This window comes from Prionailurus viverrinus, chromosome E2, assembly GCF_022837055.1.
Source record: "Prionailurus viverrinus isolate Anna chromosome E2, UM_Priviv_1.0, whole genome shotgun sequence".
In the NCBI taxonomy this organism is placed as follows: domain Eukaryota; kingdom Metazoa; phylum Chordata; class Mammalia; order Carnivora; family Felidae; genus Prionailurus; species Prionailurus viverrinus.
In genome coordinates, this window is record NC_062575.1 from 1,116,492 (window position 1) to 1,136,837 (window position 20,346).

The window sequence follows — 20,346 nt, forward strand, 5'->3', positions numbered from 1 at the left end:
TTGCTGCTCTCGGGCGTGCCGGGGCGGGACCGAAGTGACGGAACTGTCAAGGCTCAGGAGTCGTTGTCCCCACGGCGGAGAGGCGGGTCCGCGGCTCGGCGACGACGCCGCCCGAGTTGTCCCGCGGCGGGGGTCTGCTCCTCTTTCGCCGCTCTGGGCCCCGCTCCGCCCACAGAGTCCGATGGCGGCGGCCGCGCGCAGGGACCCGGCTCAGGTAAACGCGAGGCCCCCGGACCCTCCCCCACCCAGACTCCCGAGGCCCGAGCGCGGGGCACCTGCTCGCGTCCCTGCGGCCCAGGTCCGGTGTCCGGGCCGGGGAGGCGCTCGTTGGGGGGGCCCCGTGTCTGAGCGCCGGCGTGATGGGGTGCGGGAGCGGGCTGCAGGGGGCGCCGAGGGGGAGGATTCGGGGGTGTGGGGTCTGCCCTCAGGGACACGGTGTGCGGCGGGATCACGGGGGGACTGGCGAGCTGGGGTGTGGTACCTCCGTTCTGAGGGCGCTGGAGGGTCGTGAACCGAAGAGGGACACGGTCCGTGTTTGGGTGTGAATAGCTTTCCGAAAGCTTCTCAAGAGAGAGGTGAAAGGGGGTGATGAAGACAAGGAGGCCCCGGGAGTGCCGTTCTTGTCGAAGGTCACAGAGCTGGTAGGAGGACTGAGGCACCGAGGTTGGTCATCCTGAGGTCCCTGGGTTCCAGGGCCGGGCGGGATGCAGGGGAGGCCTGACCTGGTAGAGCCCAGCCCTGGTTGCCTTCACTCAGCCACAAGTTCTGAAGGTTGTGAAAGCTCATATGGCACCTGCGCAAGTCCCTCACTGATCTTGACATCGCCAGTACGGTGTCCAGGATTGTGGTGTCTTGAGCCCCTTGCCTTGCTATTTTTCCAACGGCTGGGTGTGGGGTCCCTGAGGATACCCCAAGCCGAGGCTCCGGAGTGCAGGCCAAGGGTTACATATAAACAGGTGTGAGAAGCTATCCCAGAAATAGATATCAGAGTGTGCAAGTGCTTGGACAGGTACGACCTGCGTCCATTCTCCCTGTTGGGAACAAAGCAGAGGGTCAAGGATCAGGCCTGTAATGTGGCTGTTGAGAATTTGGGCACCTCTTTCGGAGGCAATGAGAGGCTTGGATAAGAGGGGGAGGGGCTGGTCTTACCGAAGTCTTAACGGGCTCTTTCCGGTTGTAGAAAAGATAACAGACCTTGGGGGTAGGGGAGGAGGCAGGGAGCCCGGGAGGAGGCAGCTGCTGCAATCCAAATGAGTGCTGATGAACCAAAGCAATGGCCATAGGGGTAGGTGAAAAGTTGGACTCTTCCTTTTTTAAAAGAAGGGTAAAGTAGATTTTTTGATGTTGTAGGTGAGGGAGAGAAAAAAGTCAGGGATGACCCCAGGGATTTTGGTCCTAGCAGCTGAAGGGATGGAAGTTTCATCACCTGGGGTGGGGAGGTTGACGGTAGGTTAATTTTCTTTGGGACTGCCAGGGTTCGTTTGGTCCTGTTACGAGTCCTGTTAGGAGATATTTCAGGGCACAGCTCGTGGAGACAGCAAGTGAGTAGCTGGATTTGCCAGTCTGGAGATTTGGGGAGGAGGTACAGGATGAAGACATCCAGAAGTGGTGGCTGTTGTGTAGACCAGAGAGGAGCTGTGGACTATGTTTAGGTTGGGGAATGCAGGTCATTGTGACAGTGCCTTAGCTGGCCAAATAGAGGGAGGTGCATGATGAGGAGTGATTTTCTGGCTGTGCACCTGATCAGGGTTGCTGGGCACACAAACACGGGTGAAGCAGAGACGTGATGGTGGGGAACACATGGGAGAGAGGATGATCTGGCAGGTGATGAAGGCTCCTGTGGAGTGGAGGCCATGGAGGCACGGGAGTAATTGAGACAAGAGGACACTGAGGCCAGGCTCCTGCTTACTCACTATTGCAGTTTCACGGGAATTTTGTGGTGAGCTTCGGTGGGGTTTGTGGTGTTCAGTCTTGATGGTGCATAGTTCTGGGGCAGACTTTCAAAAACGGTGGCTATCGGACCAGGATGGAACTGTGGGTCACACTTTAGGAAGTGTGTAATGTAGGTTATAGTGGTAATGCTGTTAGCTGGTCAGAAAGACTAGGGTGCATGCTGAGAGGTGCTTCTCTTGCTTAGCTCCTGGTTGACATCCTAAGTATGAGAAACACAGGCGATAGGGAGAAATGATGGTGTGAATGGTGTGGGAGAGAGGATGATCAGGGAGGCTAAAGCTTCCATGGCACAAGTGGCTACAAGATGGCTTCGGAGGAGTAATTGAGGCAAGATGACACTGAAGGCAGGGCTCCTGCTAATTCACCACTGTATGGATTCACCAGAATTTTGGGGGGGCTTTGATGGGGTCTGGGGTGTTCGGGTCTTGCTGGTGGATAAGATCCGGTAAATGTAGTCCTTTGTGAGAGTCATCATGCCTGGCTGGGGTTTTAAGGAAGGTTGAGTGGAGAGGTGGGGAGTTGTGACCACTGAGACGACAGCAAGTCCAGCACAGAAGTGGAAGTGGGCCATAGCCATCTAAAGCATATGTGCTTCTGGGCGGCTGACACTGAAGCAAAGATCAGAGGCACAGAGGAGGACTTCAAAGCAGAATTCAGGGCTTTCCCAAAGTAGAGTTTGTGGGAGTGCAGCTGTAGGGACTGGAGATGTGAGAGAGGAGAGTCTGCAGAGCAGTGTGCACATCAAGAAGAAGTGTGTGCTCAGGGCCACAGGGCCCTGGTATTGGAGGCTGAAGGGTACAGCATGAGCCCACATTTCAGTGTGTCTTGGGAGTCGCAAAATGGAGGCCGTAGGGAATTGTATGGTTGGGACCCTACAGGCCAGGATGAATTTGGATGACATCTCTGTCTCCCTGCCTGATGTTGCTGAGGGCTGAACTCAGTGAATAAAGAGACCCTGGGGGGGGGGGGGGGGGGGAGGGGCGGTGCTAGTGGCACATAGGCCTGGAATTCTTGGAGTGGGGAGCTCTGGAGGAGGAGGAGTGTGGGGTAGATGTATGGTGAGATGGATTGGGGGATCTCAGAATGTTCATGGTTTCATCTGTCCCCATCGTAACAGGATAGTGTGTCCTTTGAGGATGTTGCTGTGTACTTCTCCTGGGAGGAGTGGAGGCTCCTTGATGAGGCTCAGAGATGCCTGTACCACGCTGTGATGCTGGAGAACTTTGCACTTATATCCTCACTGGGTAAGGCCCTCCCCCTCCCCAGTGGCCTGAACTAGGTCCTGTTCTCCCCCAACCCATCCCTTCTCAGTCTCTCTTACATGTGGACCATGGGCACTGTGGGTTCTCAGCTTTCTGGGTAGTTGCCATGTCGATAGGGCTGGTTTGTTTGCACTGCCGTCTTCTCCCCGTCCCTGCAGCCTCAGTACCTGCTATACTAAAACCCTCATAGGGAAGGATTCAAAGTTAGTCGATTTTTAGTGACCATAATGGATTCCACCATGCTTGCTCTCTTCGTTTGGGTCAGTGAGTACAGATCCATGTCACTTCTGTATCCCAGGGGTTTTGTTTGTTTAAAGTTAGCTCTACAGCCTTGGGTCTTGAACTTAGAATTCTGAGATCAAGAATTGCATGCTCTACTAAGTGAGCCAGCCAGGCTCCCCTGTTTCCCAGGTTTTGATCCCTTCTTTTAGCTGACATGTCTTCCTCTCCTTGTGCTGGGTTTGCAGACATTGTCAGACTACTTAGCTGAATCACAGGCTACTTTTCAACAGACTCCTGCAAGGTTTGTACTTTAGGTGTATTTTCTTTTTCCCTCCGGCCTTCTGGAGATACAAAATTATATATATTCAAGTGTACACTGTAGTGATTTGATATATGTATACACTGTGATATAATTTCCACAATTGAAGTTAATTAAATATCCATTCTTATAAAATTATTACATTATTTTTCTGTATGAATGCCTAAGATCTACTTTTAGTACTTTCAGTAAATTTCAAGTATACAGCATCATTATTAACTGCAGTCACCATGCTGTATGTTACATTTTCAGAACTTTTCATCTTATTACTGAACGTTTGTACCATTTGACCAACATCTCCCCATTTCCTCCACACCCCGGCTTCTGGCATTCTATAGGCATACCTTGGAGGTATTGCTGGTTTGGCTCCAGACCACTGCAGTGTAGAAACATCACAATAAAGCAAGTCAGATGAATTTTTTGTTTTCTTGGTGCACGTAAGTTATGTTTGCATTATTGTAGTCTATTAAGTCTGTCATAGCATGGTGTCTCAAAAACAATGTAGCTGATTTAAAAATAGTTCGCTGCTGTCATCTGAAATTGCAGCCAGTCATGTTTTTGTTGGTGAAGGGTCTTGTCTTGATGTTCATGGCTGCTGACTGCCCAGGTGGTTTGTAAGGTGAGTGGCTGTGGCAGTTTCGTAAAATAAGACAACAACAAAGCTTGCTGCATTGGTTCACTCTTCTGTTCATGAGTGATTTCTCTATAGCTTGTGATACTGTTTAATAGCATTTTACCCACAGTGGAACTTCTTTCAGAACTGGAGTCAGTCCTCTCAAACCCTTTTGCTGCTTTATCAGCTAAGTGTATGTAATATTCTAAATTCCTTGTTGTCATTTCCACAGTCTTAACATCTTCACCAGGAGTAGATTTCATCTCTTTGATTTTTTTTTTAATTTTTAATGTTTATTTATCCTTGAGAGACAGAGAGACAGAGCATGAACAGGAGAGGGGCAGAGAGAGAGAGGGAGACACAGAATCGGAAGCAAGCTTCAGGCTCTGAGCTGTCAGCACAGAGCATGACATGGGGCTCAAACCCACGAACCGTGAGATCATGACCTGAGCTGTCGTCAGATGCTAAACCGACTGAGCCACCCAGGTGCCCCTGTTTGAATTTATTTTATTTTATTTTGAGAGAGAATGAATGCATGTGTGGGCGAAGGCAGAGAGAGAGAGAGAGAGAGAGGGAGAGAAAGAATCCCAGGTAGGCTCTGCTCTATCAGTGCAGAGCCCATGAACTGTGAGATCATGACCTGAGCTGAAATCAAGAGTCGGATGCTCACCTGAGCCACCCAGGTGGCCATGTTTTGAATTTTTAAAAATTTTAATTCCAGGATAGTTAAATACAATGTTTTTATATTTTCTAAATTTTGTATTCCATCTCAGTAAACTACTTTCTTTGTTCATCCATATAAAGCAACTCCTCATCCATTCCATTCAAGTTTTATCATGAGCTTGTAGCAATTCATTCATATCTTCTAGCCCCACCTCCAGTTCTGTTGTCATTCCCACCACATCTGCAGTTACTTTCTCTAAGGAAGTCTTGAACCCTTCAAAGTCATGGTGAATCCTTTCCAGAAGGTTTCTATTTACTTTGCCCAGATCCATCAGAAAAATCACTGTGGGAGCTCTGTCTGGTTTTACAGGATGGTATTTCTTAAAAATAATGCTTGGATATCAAAATTATTCCTTGATCCATAGGCTACAGAATGGATGTTGTGTTAGCAGGCATGAGATATTAGCTCATTGTACATCTCCATCAGAGCTCACGGGTGCTTTGTCACTAAGCAGTGATATTTTAAAAGAAAGCACTACGTCTCAACAGTGGGCTTAAAATATTCAGTAAGCCATATTATAAGCAGATGTGCTGTCATCCAGACTTTGCTGTTCTATTTATAGCACGGGCAGAGTAGAATTCCTAAGGGCTTTTCAGAATGATACGTGAGCCTTGGCCCTAACAAGCTTGACTTTTCCAGATATGAAAGTGCTAGATGGCAATCTTGCAGTCGAAGGCTGCTCGGTCTGCATTTGGAAAATCCGTGGTTCAGTGTCACCACCTTCACGAACCATCTCCGATCTCCGCTAGGGCTACCAGAGCACTTGCTGCAGCTTCTGCGTCAGCACCTGCTGCCCCACCTGGTCCTTTGCTGTTAGGAGACGGCTTCTTTCCTTCAGTGTCACGAGCCAACCTCTGCTAACTTCAAACTTGTGTTCAGCAGCTTCCTCACCTCCCCTGGCCTTCATAGAAGGGAGACAGTTAGGGCCTTGCTCTGGATTAGGCTTTGGCTTAAGGGAATGTTGTGACTGCTTTGAGCTTCTGTCCAGAGCACTAAAACTTTCTCTGTATCCGTAGTAAGGCTGTCCTGTGTTCTTATCATTTGTGTGTTCGCTGGAGTAACACTTTTTTTTAAAAATAATTTATCCTAATTAAAAATATAATGTTTATTTATTTTTGAGACAGAGAGAGACAGAGCATGAACGGGGGAGGGTCAGAGAGAGAGGGAGACAGAGAATCTGAAACAGGCTCCAGGCTCTGAGCTGTCAGCACAGAGCCCAACGCTGGGCTTGAACTTACAGACCGTGAGATCATGACCTGAGCCGAAGTTGGACGCTTAACCAACTGAGCCACCCAGGCGCCCTATCCTAATTAAAAAAAAATATATATATATATTTATTTATTTTTGAGAGAGAGAGAGAGATAATGTGAGTGGGGGAGGGGCAGAGAGAGAGGGAGACACAGACTCTGAAGGAGGCTTCAGGCTCTGAGCTGTCAGCATAGAGCTGGATGCGGGGCTCGAGCTCACGAATCTCGAGATCGTGACCTGAACCGAAGTAGGATGCTTAACCGACTGAGCCACCCGGGTACCCCTGGAGTAGCACTTTTATAAATGCTTGTTTATTTTATTTTGAGAGAGAGAGAGAGAGCAAGCATGTGGAGGAGAGGCAGAGAGAGAAGGAGAGAGAATCTCAAGCAGGTTCTGCACTGTCAGCACAGAGCCCGACTCGGGGCTCGATCTTATGAACCATGAGATCATGACCTGAGCGAAAATCAAGAGTAAGATGCTTAACCATGAGCCACCCAGGGACCCCTGCATGTTTTGTTTTGTTTTGTTTTGTTTTGTTTTGTTTAATTCCAGTACCATAATATTTTGATTACTATTGTTTTCTGGTATAGTTTGAAATTACAAATGTGATTCCTCTAACTTTGATCTTTGTGATCAAGATTTCTCTGACTATTTGACGTCATTTGTGGTTCGAATTTTAGGATTCTGGTTCTGTTTCTGGTAAAAAATCCCACTGGAATTTTGGTAGAGTGTAGTGAATTTTAGGTTGCTTTATGTAGTAGAAATATTTTAATAGTGATTCTTTCAGTCCACAAACATGGGATATCTTTCCATTTATTTGTGCCTTCAATTTCCCTCATTAATGTCTTACAGTTTTCATTGTACATATCTTTCATCTGCTTGGCTAAATGTATTCCTAAGTATTTTATTTCTTAAATGCTATTGTAAATGGAATTTATTTCTTAATTTCTTTCGAGATATTTCATTGTTAGTAATGGGCATATCTGATTTTTGTATGTAGATTTCTTATCCTGTAAATTTACTGAGTTTATTTATTCATTTTGACAGTTTTTTGGTGGACTTTTTGTGGTTTGCTTTATACAAGATCTATGTCATCTACAAACAGTTTTACTTCTTTTCTGATTTGGATGCCTTTCTTTTTCATCTCTGATTGTTCCAGGTAGGACTTCCAGTACAATTTTGAATAGCAGTTATGAGAGTGGACATCCTTGTCTCATTCCTGATCATAGAGTAAAAGTTTTTACCTTTTCACTGTAGAATGTGCTTTTAGCTGTGGGCTTATATGTGGCCTTTGTGTATTGTGGTGTATGTCTTCTTTACCTAATTTTGGGGAGTTTTATCATAAAAGGATTCTGAATTTTGTGAAATGCTTTTTTTTTTTTTTTTAATATTTGTTCATGTGATCATATGAGTTTTGGCCTGTGATAAATATCACTTGGTCACAGTTTGTGATTCTTTTCATATACTGTTGAATTTGGTTTGCTAGGATTTTGTTGAGCTTTTTTACAACTATGTTCATTAGAGATGTTGGCCTGTAATTTTGTTTTCTTGTAAGGTGGTTTGGTGTCCTAATTCTAGTCTTCTAAAATGAATTTGAAAATGATCCCTTCCTCTTCAAATTTTTGGAAGAACTTGAGACTTTAATCCTTCACTCAGGTACCACCTCACGCCAGTCAGAGTGGCTACAATGAACAAATCAGGAGACTAGATGGTGACGAGGATGTGGAGAAACAGGAACCCTCTTGCACTGTTGGTGGGAATGCAGACTGGTACAGCCACTCTGGAAAACAGTGTGGAGGTTCCTCAAAAAATTAAAAATAGATCTACCCAATGACCTAGCAATAGCACTGCTAGGAATTTACCCAAGGGATACAGGAGTGCTGATGCATAGGGGCACTTGTACCCCAATGTTTATAGCAGCACTTTCAACAATAGCCAAATTATGGAAAAAGCCTAAATGTCCATCAACTGATGAATGGATAAAGAAATTGTGGTCTATATACACAATGGAACTACGTGGCAATGAGAAAGAATGAAATATGGCCTTTTGTAGCAACGTGAATGGAACTGGAGAGTGTTATGCTAAGTGAAATAATTCATACAGAGAAAGACAGATGCCTATGTTTTCACTCTTATGTGGATCCTGAGAAACTTAACAGAAGACCATGTGGGAGGGGAAGGAAAAAAAAAAAAACGTTAGAGAGGGAGGGAGCCAAAACATAAGAGACTCTTAAAAACTGAGAACTAACTGAGGGTTGATGGGGGGTGGGAGGGTGGGTGATGGGTATTGAGGAGGGCACCTGTTGGGATGAGCACTGGGGGTTGTATGAAAACCAATTTGACAATAAATTTCATATTAAAAAAAAAAGATGTTGATAGAAATCTTGTGGTCATGACCTTTTCTTTGTTGGGAGATATTTGATTTCTGAATCAATTTCCTTGTCATTTGGATTTTATGTCTTACAATTCAGTGTTGGTAGGTTGTATGTTTGTAGGACTTTATTCTATGTTATCTAATATGTTGGTGTATATAGTTCATAGTAGTGTTTTATGATCCTTTGTGTTTCTGTGCTCTCGCTTGCAATTTCTCCTCTTATATTTCTGCATTAATTTATTTGAGTCTTGCCTTTGTTCTAAGTCTAGCTAAAGGTTTTTCAAGTTTCTGCTCAGAAAACCAGCTCTGAGTATTGTTTATCTTTTTCTTTTTCTTTTTTTTTTTTTTTAATTTTTTTTTCAACGTTTTTTTTTTTATTTTTGGGACAGAGAGAGACAGAGCATGAACGGGGGAGGGGCAGAGAGAGAGGGAGACACAGAATCGGAAACAGGCTCCAGGCTCTGAGCCATCAGCCCAGAGCCTGACACGGGGCTCGAACTCACGGACCGCGAGATCGTGACCTGGCTGAAGTCGGACGCTTAACCGACTGCGCCACCCAGGCGCCCCTATCTTTTTATTTTTCTAGTTTCTATTTTATTTTTGGTCTGATCTTTGTGTTTTCCTTTGTTTCTCTAACTTTGGTCTTAGTTTGTTATTTTTCTAGTTTCTTAAGGTGTAAAGTTAGGTTGTTTCTTGGAGATCTTTTCTTTTCTTTTTTTAAGAGCCGGCATTTATTGCTCTAAACTTTTTTCTTAGAACTGACTTTTCACATTCTATATAGATATTTTTATGTATGTATGTATGTATGTATGTATTAATGTTTGTTTATTTTTAAGAGAGAGAGTGTGAGTGGGGCAGTGGCAGAGGGGGACAGAGCACCTGAAGCAGGCTCTGTGCTGACACCAGAGAGCCCAATGTGGGGCTTGAACTCACAAACTGCGAGATCATGACCTGAGCGGAAGGAAGACACTTCAACTGAGCCACCCAGGTGCCTTCCATATAGATACTTTTAAATGTTTATTTTTATCTTAGCGTGAGCGGGGGGAGGGGCAGAGACAGAGGGGGACAGACGTTCAGAAGCAGGCTCTGTGCTAACAGCATCAGACTCAATGCGGAGTTTGAACTCATGAACTGTGAGATCGTGACCTGTACCAAAGTCGGACACTCAACTGACTGAGCCACCCGGACACCCCTCACATTCCATAGATTTTGTTTCCACTTTTGTTTTTCTTAAGATACTTTTTTATTTTGCTTTTGATTTATCCTTTGGCCAACTGATTGGATAGGCATCTGTTGTTTAATGTCCACATATTTGAATTGTTAAGTTTCCTCATGTTACTGATTTCTAGTTTCATCCATTGTTAGGAAAAGGTACTTGACAGAATTTCAGTCTTCTGAAATTTGTTAAGACTTGTTTGACATGTGATTTATCTTAGAGAATATTCTGTGTCACTTGAGAGTGTGTATGCTGCTATAGTGAAATGGAATGTTCTATATATGTCTTTTCCATCCATTTGGATGAGAATGTTCAATTCAGATATATTCTTATTAGTATGTTTTGTCTGGGTATCTGCCTGTTGTTGAAAGGGGGATATTGATAATTAATATCTGATTGCTGTCTTTTCTGTCTTCAGATCTAGTCGAATTTGCTTAATACTTAAATTAGATGCTTTGTGTGATGCATATATACATAAAATTCATGCATTCTCTTTATGATTTCATTCCTTTATCATTATGTAATGACCTTCTTTGTCTCTTGACAGTTGTTAACTTAAAGTCTGTTGTATCTCCTATAAGTATAGCTACCCCTATTCTGTTTTGGTTTCTATTTGTGTGGACTATCTTTCTCAATTCCTTCACTTTCAGCTTCTGTGTGTCCTTAAGGCTGAAGTTACTCTAGTGTTGGCAGCATATAGTTGGGTCATGTTTTGTTTTGAGTTCAGCCACTCTGTCTTTTGATTGGAGAATTCTATTAGGACCTACTGTTGCCATGTTAATTATCGTCTCAGAGTGTTGTAGTATCTTTCTTCTTCATCTTTTGCTGTCTTCCTTGGTGATCTGATGATTTCCCGTGGTCTTATGCTTCCATTCCTTTCTCTTTTGTATCTCCTATAGGTTTTTGCTTTGTGGTTACCATGAGGCTTACATAAATAATCTTGGGGCAGCTGGGTGGCTCAAGTCTGAGCGTCTGACTCTTGATTCACATCGTGATCTCATGGTTTGTGGGTTTGTGCCCCGCATTGAGATCCACACTGACAGCACAGAACCTGATTGGGATTCTCTTTCTGTCCCTCCCCCCACTCACATGTGCTCGCTCTCTCTCTCTCTCTCTCAATAAATAAACTTAACGAAAAAAAGAATGCCTCATCAAGAATGATGAGATAAAGTGAGGTGAATGATATAGGCATTGTGACATAGCATTAGGCTACTAGAGACCCTCTGAACTGTTATGATGAAGGAGGATCATTTACTTTTGCAGCTTTTTTTTTAAGTTTATTTATTTTGAGAGATAGCATAAATGGGGAAGGGCAGATAGAGGGAGAGACAGAATCCCAAGCAGGCTCCGTACTGTCAGCACAGAATCCAGTGCAGGGCTTAAACTCACAAACTGTGAGATCATGACCTGAGCCGATATGAAGAGACGCTTAACTGACTGCACTACCTAGGTGCCCCCATTTGCTTTTGGACCATGGTTGACCATGGGTAAGTGAAACCATGGAAAGTGAAATGGATGAGGGACTCCTGTATTTTGACTATGACTATATAATTGCATTTACCAGTGTATTCTATATTTTCATGTTACTAATTAGCATACTTTCATTTCAGCTTGAAGAACTGTTGTAGCATCTTCTGTAGGGTACATCAAGTGGTGATGAACTCCCTTAGCTTCTGTTTGTCTGGGAAAGCAGTTCTCCTTTATTTCTGAATGACAACTTTGCTAGTAAAGTATTTTTGGTTTGCAGTTTCTTTGTTTCAGCATTTATAGAACACACCATGCCACTCTCCTAGTATTCAGTGTTACAGCTAAGAACACTACTCATACCCTAATGGAGGTTGGGGGGGGGGGTCCCTTGTGTGAGTTCTCTTCCCACAGCTTTCAAATTCTCTGTCATTATATTTCGATTTTTATTATATAGTTGACTTTTTTTTTTTTTTTTAAGAGCGAGAAGGCACAAGTGAGCAAGGGGCAGAGAGAAAGAGAGAATCCCACGAGGGGCATAGAGAGAGAGGGAGAGAGAATTGGGGCTCACCTGGGGTTCATGCTCACCTGAAGCAGGGCTCCAGCTCACCCGATACAGGACTTGAAGTCACAAACTGAGATCATGACCTGAGCCTTCTTAACCGAAGCCACCCAGGTGCCCCATATAGTTGACCTTTGAACAACACAGGGGTTAGGGGCGCTAACCCCCATGCAGCCAAAAATGCATGTATAACTTTTGACTTCTCCCAGAACTTAGTTACTATTAGCCTACTCTTCACCAAAGTCTTACTAATAACATAAATTAACTCATATTTTGTACATCATACATCTACTGTATTCTTACATTAAAGTAAGCCAGAGAAAAGAATATGCTAAAATCATAAGGAAGAGTAAATACATTTATAGTATTTTACTGTATTTACTGGAAAAAGTCTGCTTATAAATTAATCCACACAGTTCAAACCCATGTTGTTCTTAAGGGTCACTGTAATGTGTCGTCTTTTTTTCTTTTTTCTTTCTTTTTTTTAAAGATTTTATTTTATTTATTTATTTTTTAAAAATTTTTTTTTTTTTAACGTTTATTTATTTTTGGGACAGAGAGAGACAGAGCATGAATGGGGGAGGGGCAGAGAGAGAGGGAGACACAGAATTGGAAACAGGCTCCAGGCTCTGAGCCATCAGCCCAGAGCCTGACGCGGGGCTCGAACTCATGGACCGCGAGATCGTGACCTGGCTGAAGTCGGACGCTTAACTGACTGCGCCACCCAGGCGCCCCTAAAGATTTTATTTTTAAGTAATCTCTGTATCCAACATGTCTTGAACTCATGACCCCAAGATCAAGAGTCTCATGCTTTTCTGACTGAGCCAACCAGGTGCCCCTGTAATGTGTCTTGGTAAAGTCCTCTTTGGTTTGAATCTTTTTGGGGACTTATGAGCATCATATACCTGTATGTTCATGTCTGTCCCCAGATCTGAGAAGTTTTCATTCATTATTTTATAATCTGTGACTGTTTAAATCAGATTTCTGTCCCTTTCTGTCTGTCTGTCTGTCTTCTCCTTCAGGACCACCATAATGCAAATATTGTTTTATGATGTATAATCCACACAGACTTTCCTTATTCATTTTTTTTGTTGTCTTTTTTCTAATTTGAATAATTTCAAAAGTATCTTCAGTTTCAGATTTTCTTTTTTTTTTTTTTTTTTCTTTTCAGATTCATTCTTTTGATTGATCAGGTTGGCTGCTGATTCTCTCTTCTGTATTTTTTTGTTGGTTTCATTCATTGTATTCTTCACCTTAACTTTGTTTATTATTAAATTTAAATTCCAGTATAGTTAACATACAGTGTTATATTTGTTTCAGGTGTACAATATAGTATGCCATAATTTGTTTGGTTCTTTTTTATATTTTTGTATCTGTCTGTTGAAAATCTTTTGTAATTGTTTTCCTTATTTCATTAAATTGTATTTTCTTGTAGCTCAGTGAACTCCCTTAAGACAATTATTTTGAATTCTTTGACAGTTCATAGGTCTGCATTTTGTTAGGGTGATGGATAAATTACTGTGTTCCTTTGGGGGTGTTCTGTTTCCTTGATTTTTTTTGTGTTTCTTGTAGCCTTGCATTGATGTCTGTACATTTCATGGAGTAGTCACTTCTAGACTTTACAGAAAGATTTTAGTGGGGAAGATCTTTACCTGTGTGTGGCAGTTCCCACTACAAGATGGCCAAGAGGCTTAGTGTCTGCAGCTCTGTCATCTGAGATCAATGTTAGAAAGATTGCAGGAGTCCTCAATAGCTAAGGCTCTGTGTGTCCACAGTAGTAGAGAAACACTTTCTCCCACAGGAAGTATTTTGGCCATGGGGTTCCCATCTTGATGCCCAGTCCAGCTCTTGGGTGTCTTCGTGGTGGTGGTAGCATTGGTGTCTGACGTGCAGGCACCTGTGGAGCAGGTACAGATCTGGTTTCTAGGGTGTGAACTGACACAGAGCATTAGCAGTTCTAGGGTCCCAGATGCCAAATAGTCTGCAGCAGTGTTGAGTGTGCTATGTGAGATGCGGTTGGACACTGAGCATTGATGGAACCTGTGACAGGAGCATGGGTACATTTAGACAGTGTCTCTGGGTTTTGAGGAGCTGGCTAGCCCACAGTGGCCATGGCTTTGGTACTTGAGGCTTGGGCACTCAGGTGACAGCCATGGAGTCAGGTTATGGAATATGGGTAACCACGGAGCAGTTGCATCTCTTGGGTCCAGGGTGTGTGCGGGTTTGATGTGAGTGCCAGCTCTGCTCCCGGGGTGGAGCAGTAGCTCCTTTTTTGGCAGAGGGGGCAGCTCAGTTATTATTCCCTGGCAGGTCCCCATGGTGTCAGCTGTCGGTCATGTTAGTGCAGAAGCTGCCAGGGTCTTCTGCACAGCAGACATCTGGGGTCCATGTCTACAAACACCTGGACACTTCTGCTGTGTAACCTGTGATAGTCCACAGCTGTAGTGGGACTTGTTGAGGTTCGCAGCAGTGGCTGCTGGGGTCCCCTGTAGAGTAGGCCACTGCAGAATGCAGTGGCATCACCCCTTTGGCTGACACATATAGTGCCCACCCTTATTTTCTGTCTCTCCAGGTGTCTTCACTAAGCCAGTGTCCCCATCGATCCTTTTTGTGGTTATTCTCCTTTTTGTGTGCTCCCTTGTGTTGCTGTTGTGTCTTAATTGGACTTTTTTAAAATATTTTTTTAATGAGTTAGAGAAAGCAAGAAGGGGAAGGGCAGAGAGAGAGGTAGAGAGAGAATCCCCTGCAGGCTCCACGCTGTCAGTGCAGAGCCCAACGTGGGGCTCAGTCCCATGAACTGTGAGATCATGACCTGAGCTGAAATCAGGAGTCGGATGCTTAACCAACTGAGCCACCCAGGTGCCCCTCTTGTTAAAAATGTTTTAAAAATTTCATTTAAGTCCAAGGTTGTTAACATGTAGTGTAATAATGGTTTCAAGAGTAGAATTTAGTGATTTATCACTTACATATAACATTCAGTGCTCATCCCAACAAGCATCCTCCTTAATGCCCATCACCCATTTAGTCCACCCTTCGCCCACCTCTCCTCCAGCAACCCTGTTTGTTCTTTGTATTTAAGAGTCTCTTATGGTTGTCTCCCTCTCTGTTTTTATCTTATTTATTTTTCCTTCCCTTCCCCTATGTTCATCTGTTTTGTTTCTCAAATTCCACATATGAATGAAATCACAGAATATTTGTCTTTCTCTGACTTATTTCACTTAGCATAATATACTCTAGTTCCATCCACATTATTGCAAATGGCAAGATTGCATTCCTTTTGATCACTGAGTAATATTCCTCTGTGTGTGTGTGTGTGTGTACACATGTATGTACATACGTACACATGCCACATCATCTTTCATTAGTCGAAGGACATTGGGTTCTTTCCATAATTTGGATATTGTTGATAGCCAGCCGCCCCTCTTAATTGGACTCCTAAGCCTGCTAAGGTCAAAGGCTGGTTTCCTCTGCTGTCATGCTGACATCATCTACCTTGCTCTTTTTTCTAGGCCTCTTGTGTGCTGGACAGCCCTGGGACAGGGCTGGCTATTCATTTGTCCTGTTTTTCCCTTAGGACTTGTATCATCCATGTCCCATGTAGTTGCTCAGGGCTTACAGAGAAGAGTCCTTGCGTATTACAGGATGGACATGACTCCAGATGTGGCAAGGTGGACTCAGCGGGGGAAGGGATGGGCTGGTCCTGGTGAATGGCTGGAGAGAGTGTGCCATCAGGGATGTGCTCAGATTACACCAGAAACCTGTCTTTATTCACCCCCACTTTTCATGTCATTTCCACTGGCCGCACTTCATTACTACCTTTTTCTTCTCTGGTTTGACACTTTGCCAATTTCTTGGTTCTTCTCATCGTTTCTACTATGACTTTCAGTGCAGTGATGATCATCACCTCTCTGACTCCTCATCTCACCCATTTCTCTCAGTGTTCTTTCTGTGTGCTCCAGCATTAGCCATGAGATATTCACGTGTCCTTACAATGACATGGAACAGCAGCTAATCTGTTGCAGCTGGATTTTAGTGGGCTTGGATGCATGCTTCTACTCAGCATCTCATCAGCAGTGGCAAAGGTCCTGCCAATAACCGTTGGCAGAGAAACGAGTTGTAGTCTTCATCTCTCTTCCTTGTCTCATATGCTGTCTTTGTTTCCTTCCCTGGTGGGTTATCCACCAGTCTGTGACCTTAGGATCCCAGTAATGCACAACTGAATTCCAACTCCTGTGTCTGGAAAAGCATCCCATAAACTTGTGCCTACACGAGACAGGTGCATATGCGTGACGGGCTTACCCCTCACTGTAGTCACCATGTATTTCATGAGAGTTTCTTTGCGTTCAGGTTGCTGCTGTGGAGCAGAGGATGCGGAGGCACCCCTTGAACAGAGCGTTTCTGTAGGTGTGTCACAGGCCAGCACGCCCAAGGCAGCTCTGTCTTCCCGGGAGACCCACCCCTGTGAGATGTGTGGTCCGGTCTTGAGAGACATTTTCCACTTGGCTGAGCACCAGGGAAAGCCAAGCAGCCAGAAACTGTTGAGGTGTGGGGCATGCGCAAAACGATTTTATTTCAGCGTAAACTTTCAGCAGCAGCCAGAGCAGCACACGGGAGTGAAACCATTCAGAAGCAGTGTGGACAGGACCTCTTTTGTGAAGAGCTGTGGATTCCATGATTCAGGAAAGCCCTTTACCTGTGGAGAGATTGAGAAAGACTTCCTGCCTGGCTCGGGGCATCTGCAACAAGGGGCCATTCATACTGGAGAAAAGCTAAACACAATCAGCCAGTGCAGGGCAACTATACAGGGCAGAAAAAGTCATTACACCTGGGGAGAATGCAAGAAAGCCTTCGGTCCCAAACACACGCTTTCTCAGGACCAGTGTTTTGTGTGCAGCGAATGTGGGAAAACATTCAGGTACAAATCTTCATTTGTTATCCACCAGAGATTGCATACTGGAAAAAGGCATCACGAGTTTGATGAATGTGGAAAATCCCTTCGGCAAAGCTCAACCCTCAGTCAACATGGAAAGACTCACTCTGGATCCAGGCAATACAAGTGCAGCAAATGTGGGAAATCTTTAAGCCACAAATCCGTTCTCATTCATCCCCAGCGATGGCACGGTGGAGAAAACAGTTATATGTGTGGTGAATGTGCAAAATCTTTTAGTCAGAGCTCAGTGTTGATTCCATGTAGAGTTCAAACTGGAGAAAGGCCTTATAAGTGTGGTGACTGTGCAAAATCTTTTACCTCTATCTCTGCCCTAAGTTATCATCAGAGATCTCACACAGGGGAAAGGCCCTATGAGTGCAGTGAATGTGGGAAGTCTTTTATCTCTAGGTCTGACCTCCGTTATCATCAGAGAGTTCATTCTGGAGAAAGGCCTTATGAATGCAGTGAATGTGGGAAATCCTTTATCACTCGTACTGCTCTCCGTTATCATCACAGGGTTCACACTGGGGAGAGGCCTTATGAGTGCAGTGAATGTGGCAAGTCCTTTACCCGAAGAAATAACCTCATTATACACCTACGAGTTCACTCAGGTGAAAGACCTTATGAGTGTAGTGAATGTGGGAAATCTTTTACCTTTAGTTCCAGCCTGCGTTATCACCACAGAGTTCACACTGGAGAAAGACCTTATGAGTGTAGTGAATGTGGGAAATCTTTTAACAATAGGTGGACACTCATTCGACACCGGAGAATTCACACAGGAGAAAAGCCGTATGTGTGCAATAAATGTGGGAAATCTTTTACCTGTAGCTCCACCCTCCAGTATCATCATCGAGGTCACCTTGGAGAGAGGCCTTATGAGTGCAGTGAATGTGGGAGATCTTTTACTACTAGCTCTGCCCTCCGTTATCACCAGAGAGTTCACACTGGAGAAAGGCCTTATGAGTGTAACGAATGTGGGAAATCTTTTATTTCTAGATCTGACCTCCATTATCATCATAGAGTTCATTCTGGAGAAAGGCCTTACGAGTGTAGTGAATGTGGGAAATCCTTTATCCGAAGAAATAACCTTATTTTACATCAGAGAGTTCACACAGGAGAAAGGCCTTACAAGTGTAGTGAATGTGGGAAATCTTTTAATAATAGGTGGACCCTGATTCAACACCAGAGAGTTCACACAGGAGAAAAACCGTATGTGTGCAATGAATGTGGGAAATCTTTTACCTGTAGCTCCACACTTTGTTACCATCAAAGAGTTCATGAAGGTAAAAGGCCATATGAGTGCAGTGAATGTGGGAAATCTTTTACCTCCAGTTCTACCCTCCGTTACCATCAGAGAGTTCACACAGGAGAGAGGCCTTACAAGTGCAGTGAATGTGGGAAATCTTTTACCTTTAGTGCCAGCCTTCGTTATCATCACAGAGTGCACAGTGGAGAAAGACCTTATGAGTGCAGTGAATGTGGGAAATCCTTTAAGGATAGATCACAATTCAATAAACACCGGAGAACTCACACAGGAGAAAGGCCTTATGAGTGCAGTGAATGTGGGAAGAGTTTTAGCCAAAAATCTTCCCTGTCAATACACCAGAGAATTCATAATAGTGAACGGTCTTATGAGTGTAGTGCTTGTGGGAAATCCTTTACATCTATCTCTGGCCTTGGTTATCATCATAGAGTTCATAGAGGAGAAAAGCCTTATCAGTGCAGTGAATGTGGGAAATCTTTTACCAACAGCTCCATACTGATTCGACACCAGAGAGTTCACACAGGAGAAAGACCTTATGTGTGCAGTGAATGTGGGAAGTCTTTTACCAGTAGCGCTACCCTCTCTTACCATCAGAGAGTTCATGCAGGGAAAAGGCCTTACGAATGCAGTGAATGTGGGAAGTCTTTTACTTCCAGTTCCACTCTTCGTTATCATCAGAGAGTTCATGCAGGAGACAGGCCTTATGGGTGTAGTGAATGTGGGAAATCTTTTATCTCTAGCTCCAAGCTACGTTATCATCAGAGAGTTCACACTGGAGAAAGGCCTTATGAGTGCAGCGAATGTGGAAAATCCTTCAGGGATAGTTCCCAATTCAGTCAACACCGGAGAGGTCACACTGGAGAAAGGCCTTATGAGTGCAGTGAATGTGGGAAATTTTTTACACGAAAATCTACACTCTCTCAACATCAGAGAGTTCACACTAGAGAAAGGCCTTAGGTGTGCGGGGAATGTTCAATTTCCTATCCACTGTAACAACTCTGGAGGGAGCTTTGAGGAGTCCTCTATCTGGACTGAATCTCAGACATCTAAACATGCTCAGTGGGGAGATCCCTTGTAAGTTTCATTGAAATGGTAAGCTTGTGTAAATATGTTGCACTTTCCATACTGTTCAGGGCTGTTTCCAGATTTAGGTCACAGCTAGATCTTGTGCCCAAAGCCTGTTCTCCTCTACTGCCTGGCAGGTCCCCAAGGTGTGCATTAGTTCACCACCACAGTGTGTTCAGGGAGTCTGACCTTTGTTCTCTCATGAATTGGAGCAAATTAGGAGTAACCTGAGCCCTTAGGGGTCAGCTTCCCCATCTCCTTGACTACCTTCAGCCTGAACCTGAATCATTGATGACCCAGAGAATATGAGTTTGGCTGGCAGCTTGCAGAGAATAACTACCTTTTTCAGGGACATGATGGTCTCCTGTGATACTTGTGAGATGTTTTTCCAGTTTCCAAGTCACAAACTTGAGAGTGGTCTGCTGCACATTGCTTTGGCTTAAACAATAATCAAGGCCCTTTTTTTTTTTTTAATGTTTATTTTTTAGAGCGAGCACACACGAGTGGGAGAGGGCCAAGAGAGACAGAATCTGGAGCAGGTTCCAGGCTCTGAGCTGTCAGCACAGAGCCCTGTGTGGGGCTCAAACCCACAAACCATAAGATCATGAGCTGAGCCAAAGTCAGACGCTGAACCAACTGAGCCACCCACGTGCCCCTCGAGGCCTTACTTTTTAAATCCTTTTTAATCTTGAATGTTCTACTTACTCTGTGGGGTAGTTTATAAACAGATTTGGGCTCAACAGCCATCAGAGGGTGAACTTTTTAGGAGTCTCAAATTGTCCATGCCTGAGGAGGGAGAGGATGATGGCAGAAAGTAGCTTGCCAGCCTTGACCAAATCTGTATCACTGCCCCACAACCTCTGAAAAACTGCAGGGCTTTCTGGTTTTCATTTGAGGTCTGGATGCTTTGTGTTTTAGGAGTCTCAGTGATGACCCCAAGCAGGGGACAAGTGTGAGACCCTCAGAGGCTTTTGAAAGCAGCATGAATTTTTCACTTATTCAGAGGAGCTATCACAGGGGATGTCAGTACTGTTGAGGTGTTTTCTTCCACAGCTCTGCAAACAGCCATGTGCCCTGATGTCCACAATCCATTGGGCCAGGGTCACTGGTTGTAAGACCACAGGCATCTG

General features: G+C 44.3%; 1 protein-coding gene across 1 annotated transcript; it reads left to right on the forward strand.

The window, feature by feature from the left end:
- Window positions 1-19,781, forward strand: LOC125152388 (zinc finger protein 418-like). Its single transcript, XM_047834198.1, has 3 exons — window positions 1-214; window positions 3,071-3,197; window positions 16,305-19,781. The coding sequence occupies exons 1-3, from the start codon at window positions 182-184 to the stop codon at window positions 19,106-19,108; spliced, it is 2,964 nt and encodes a 987-aa protein (XP_047690154.1). The 5' UTR covers window positions 1-181; the 3' UTR covers window positions 19,109-19,781.
- The last annotated feature ends 565 nt before the right edge of the window (window positions 19,782-20,346 follow it).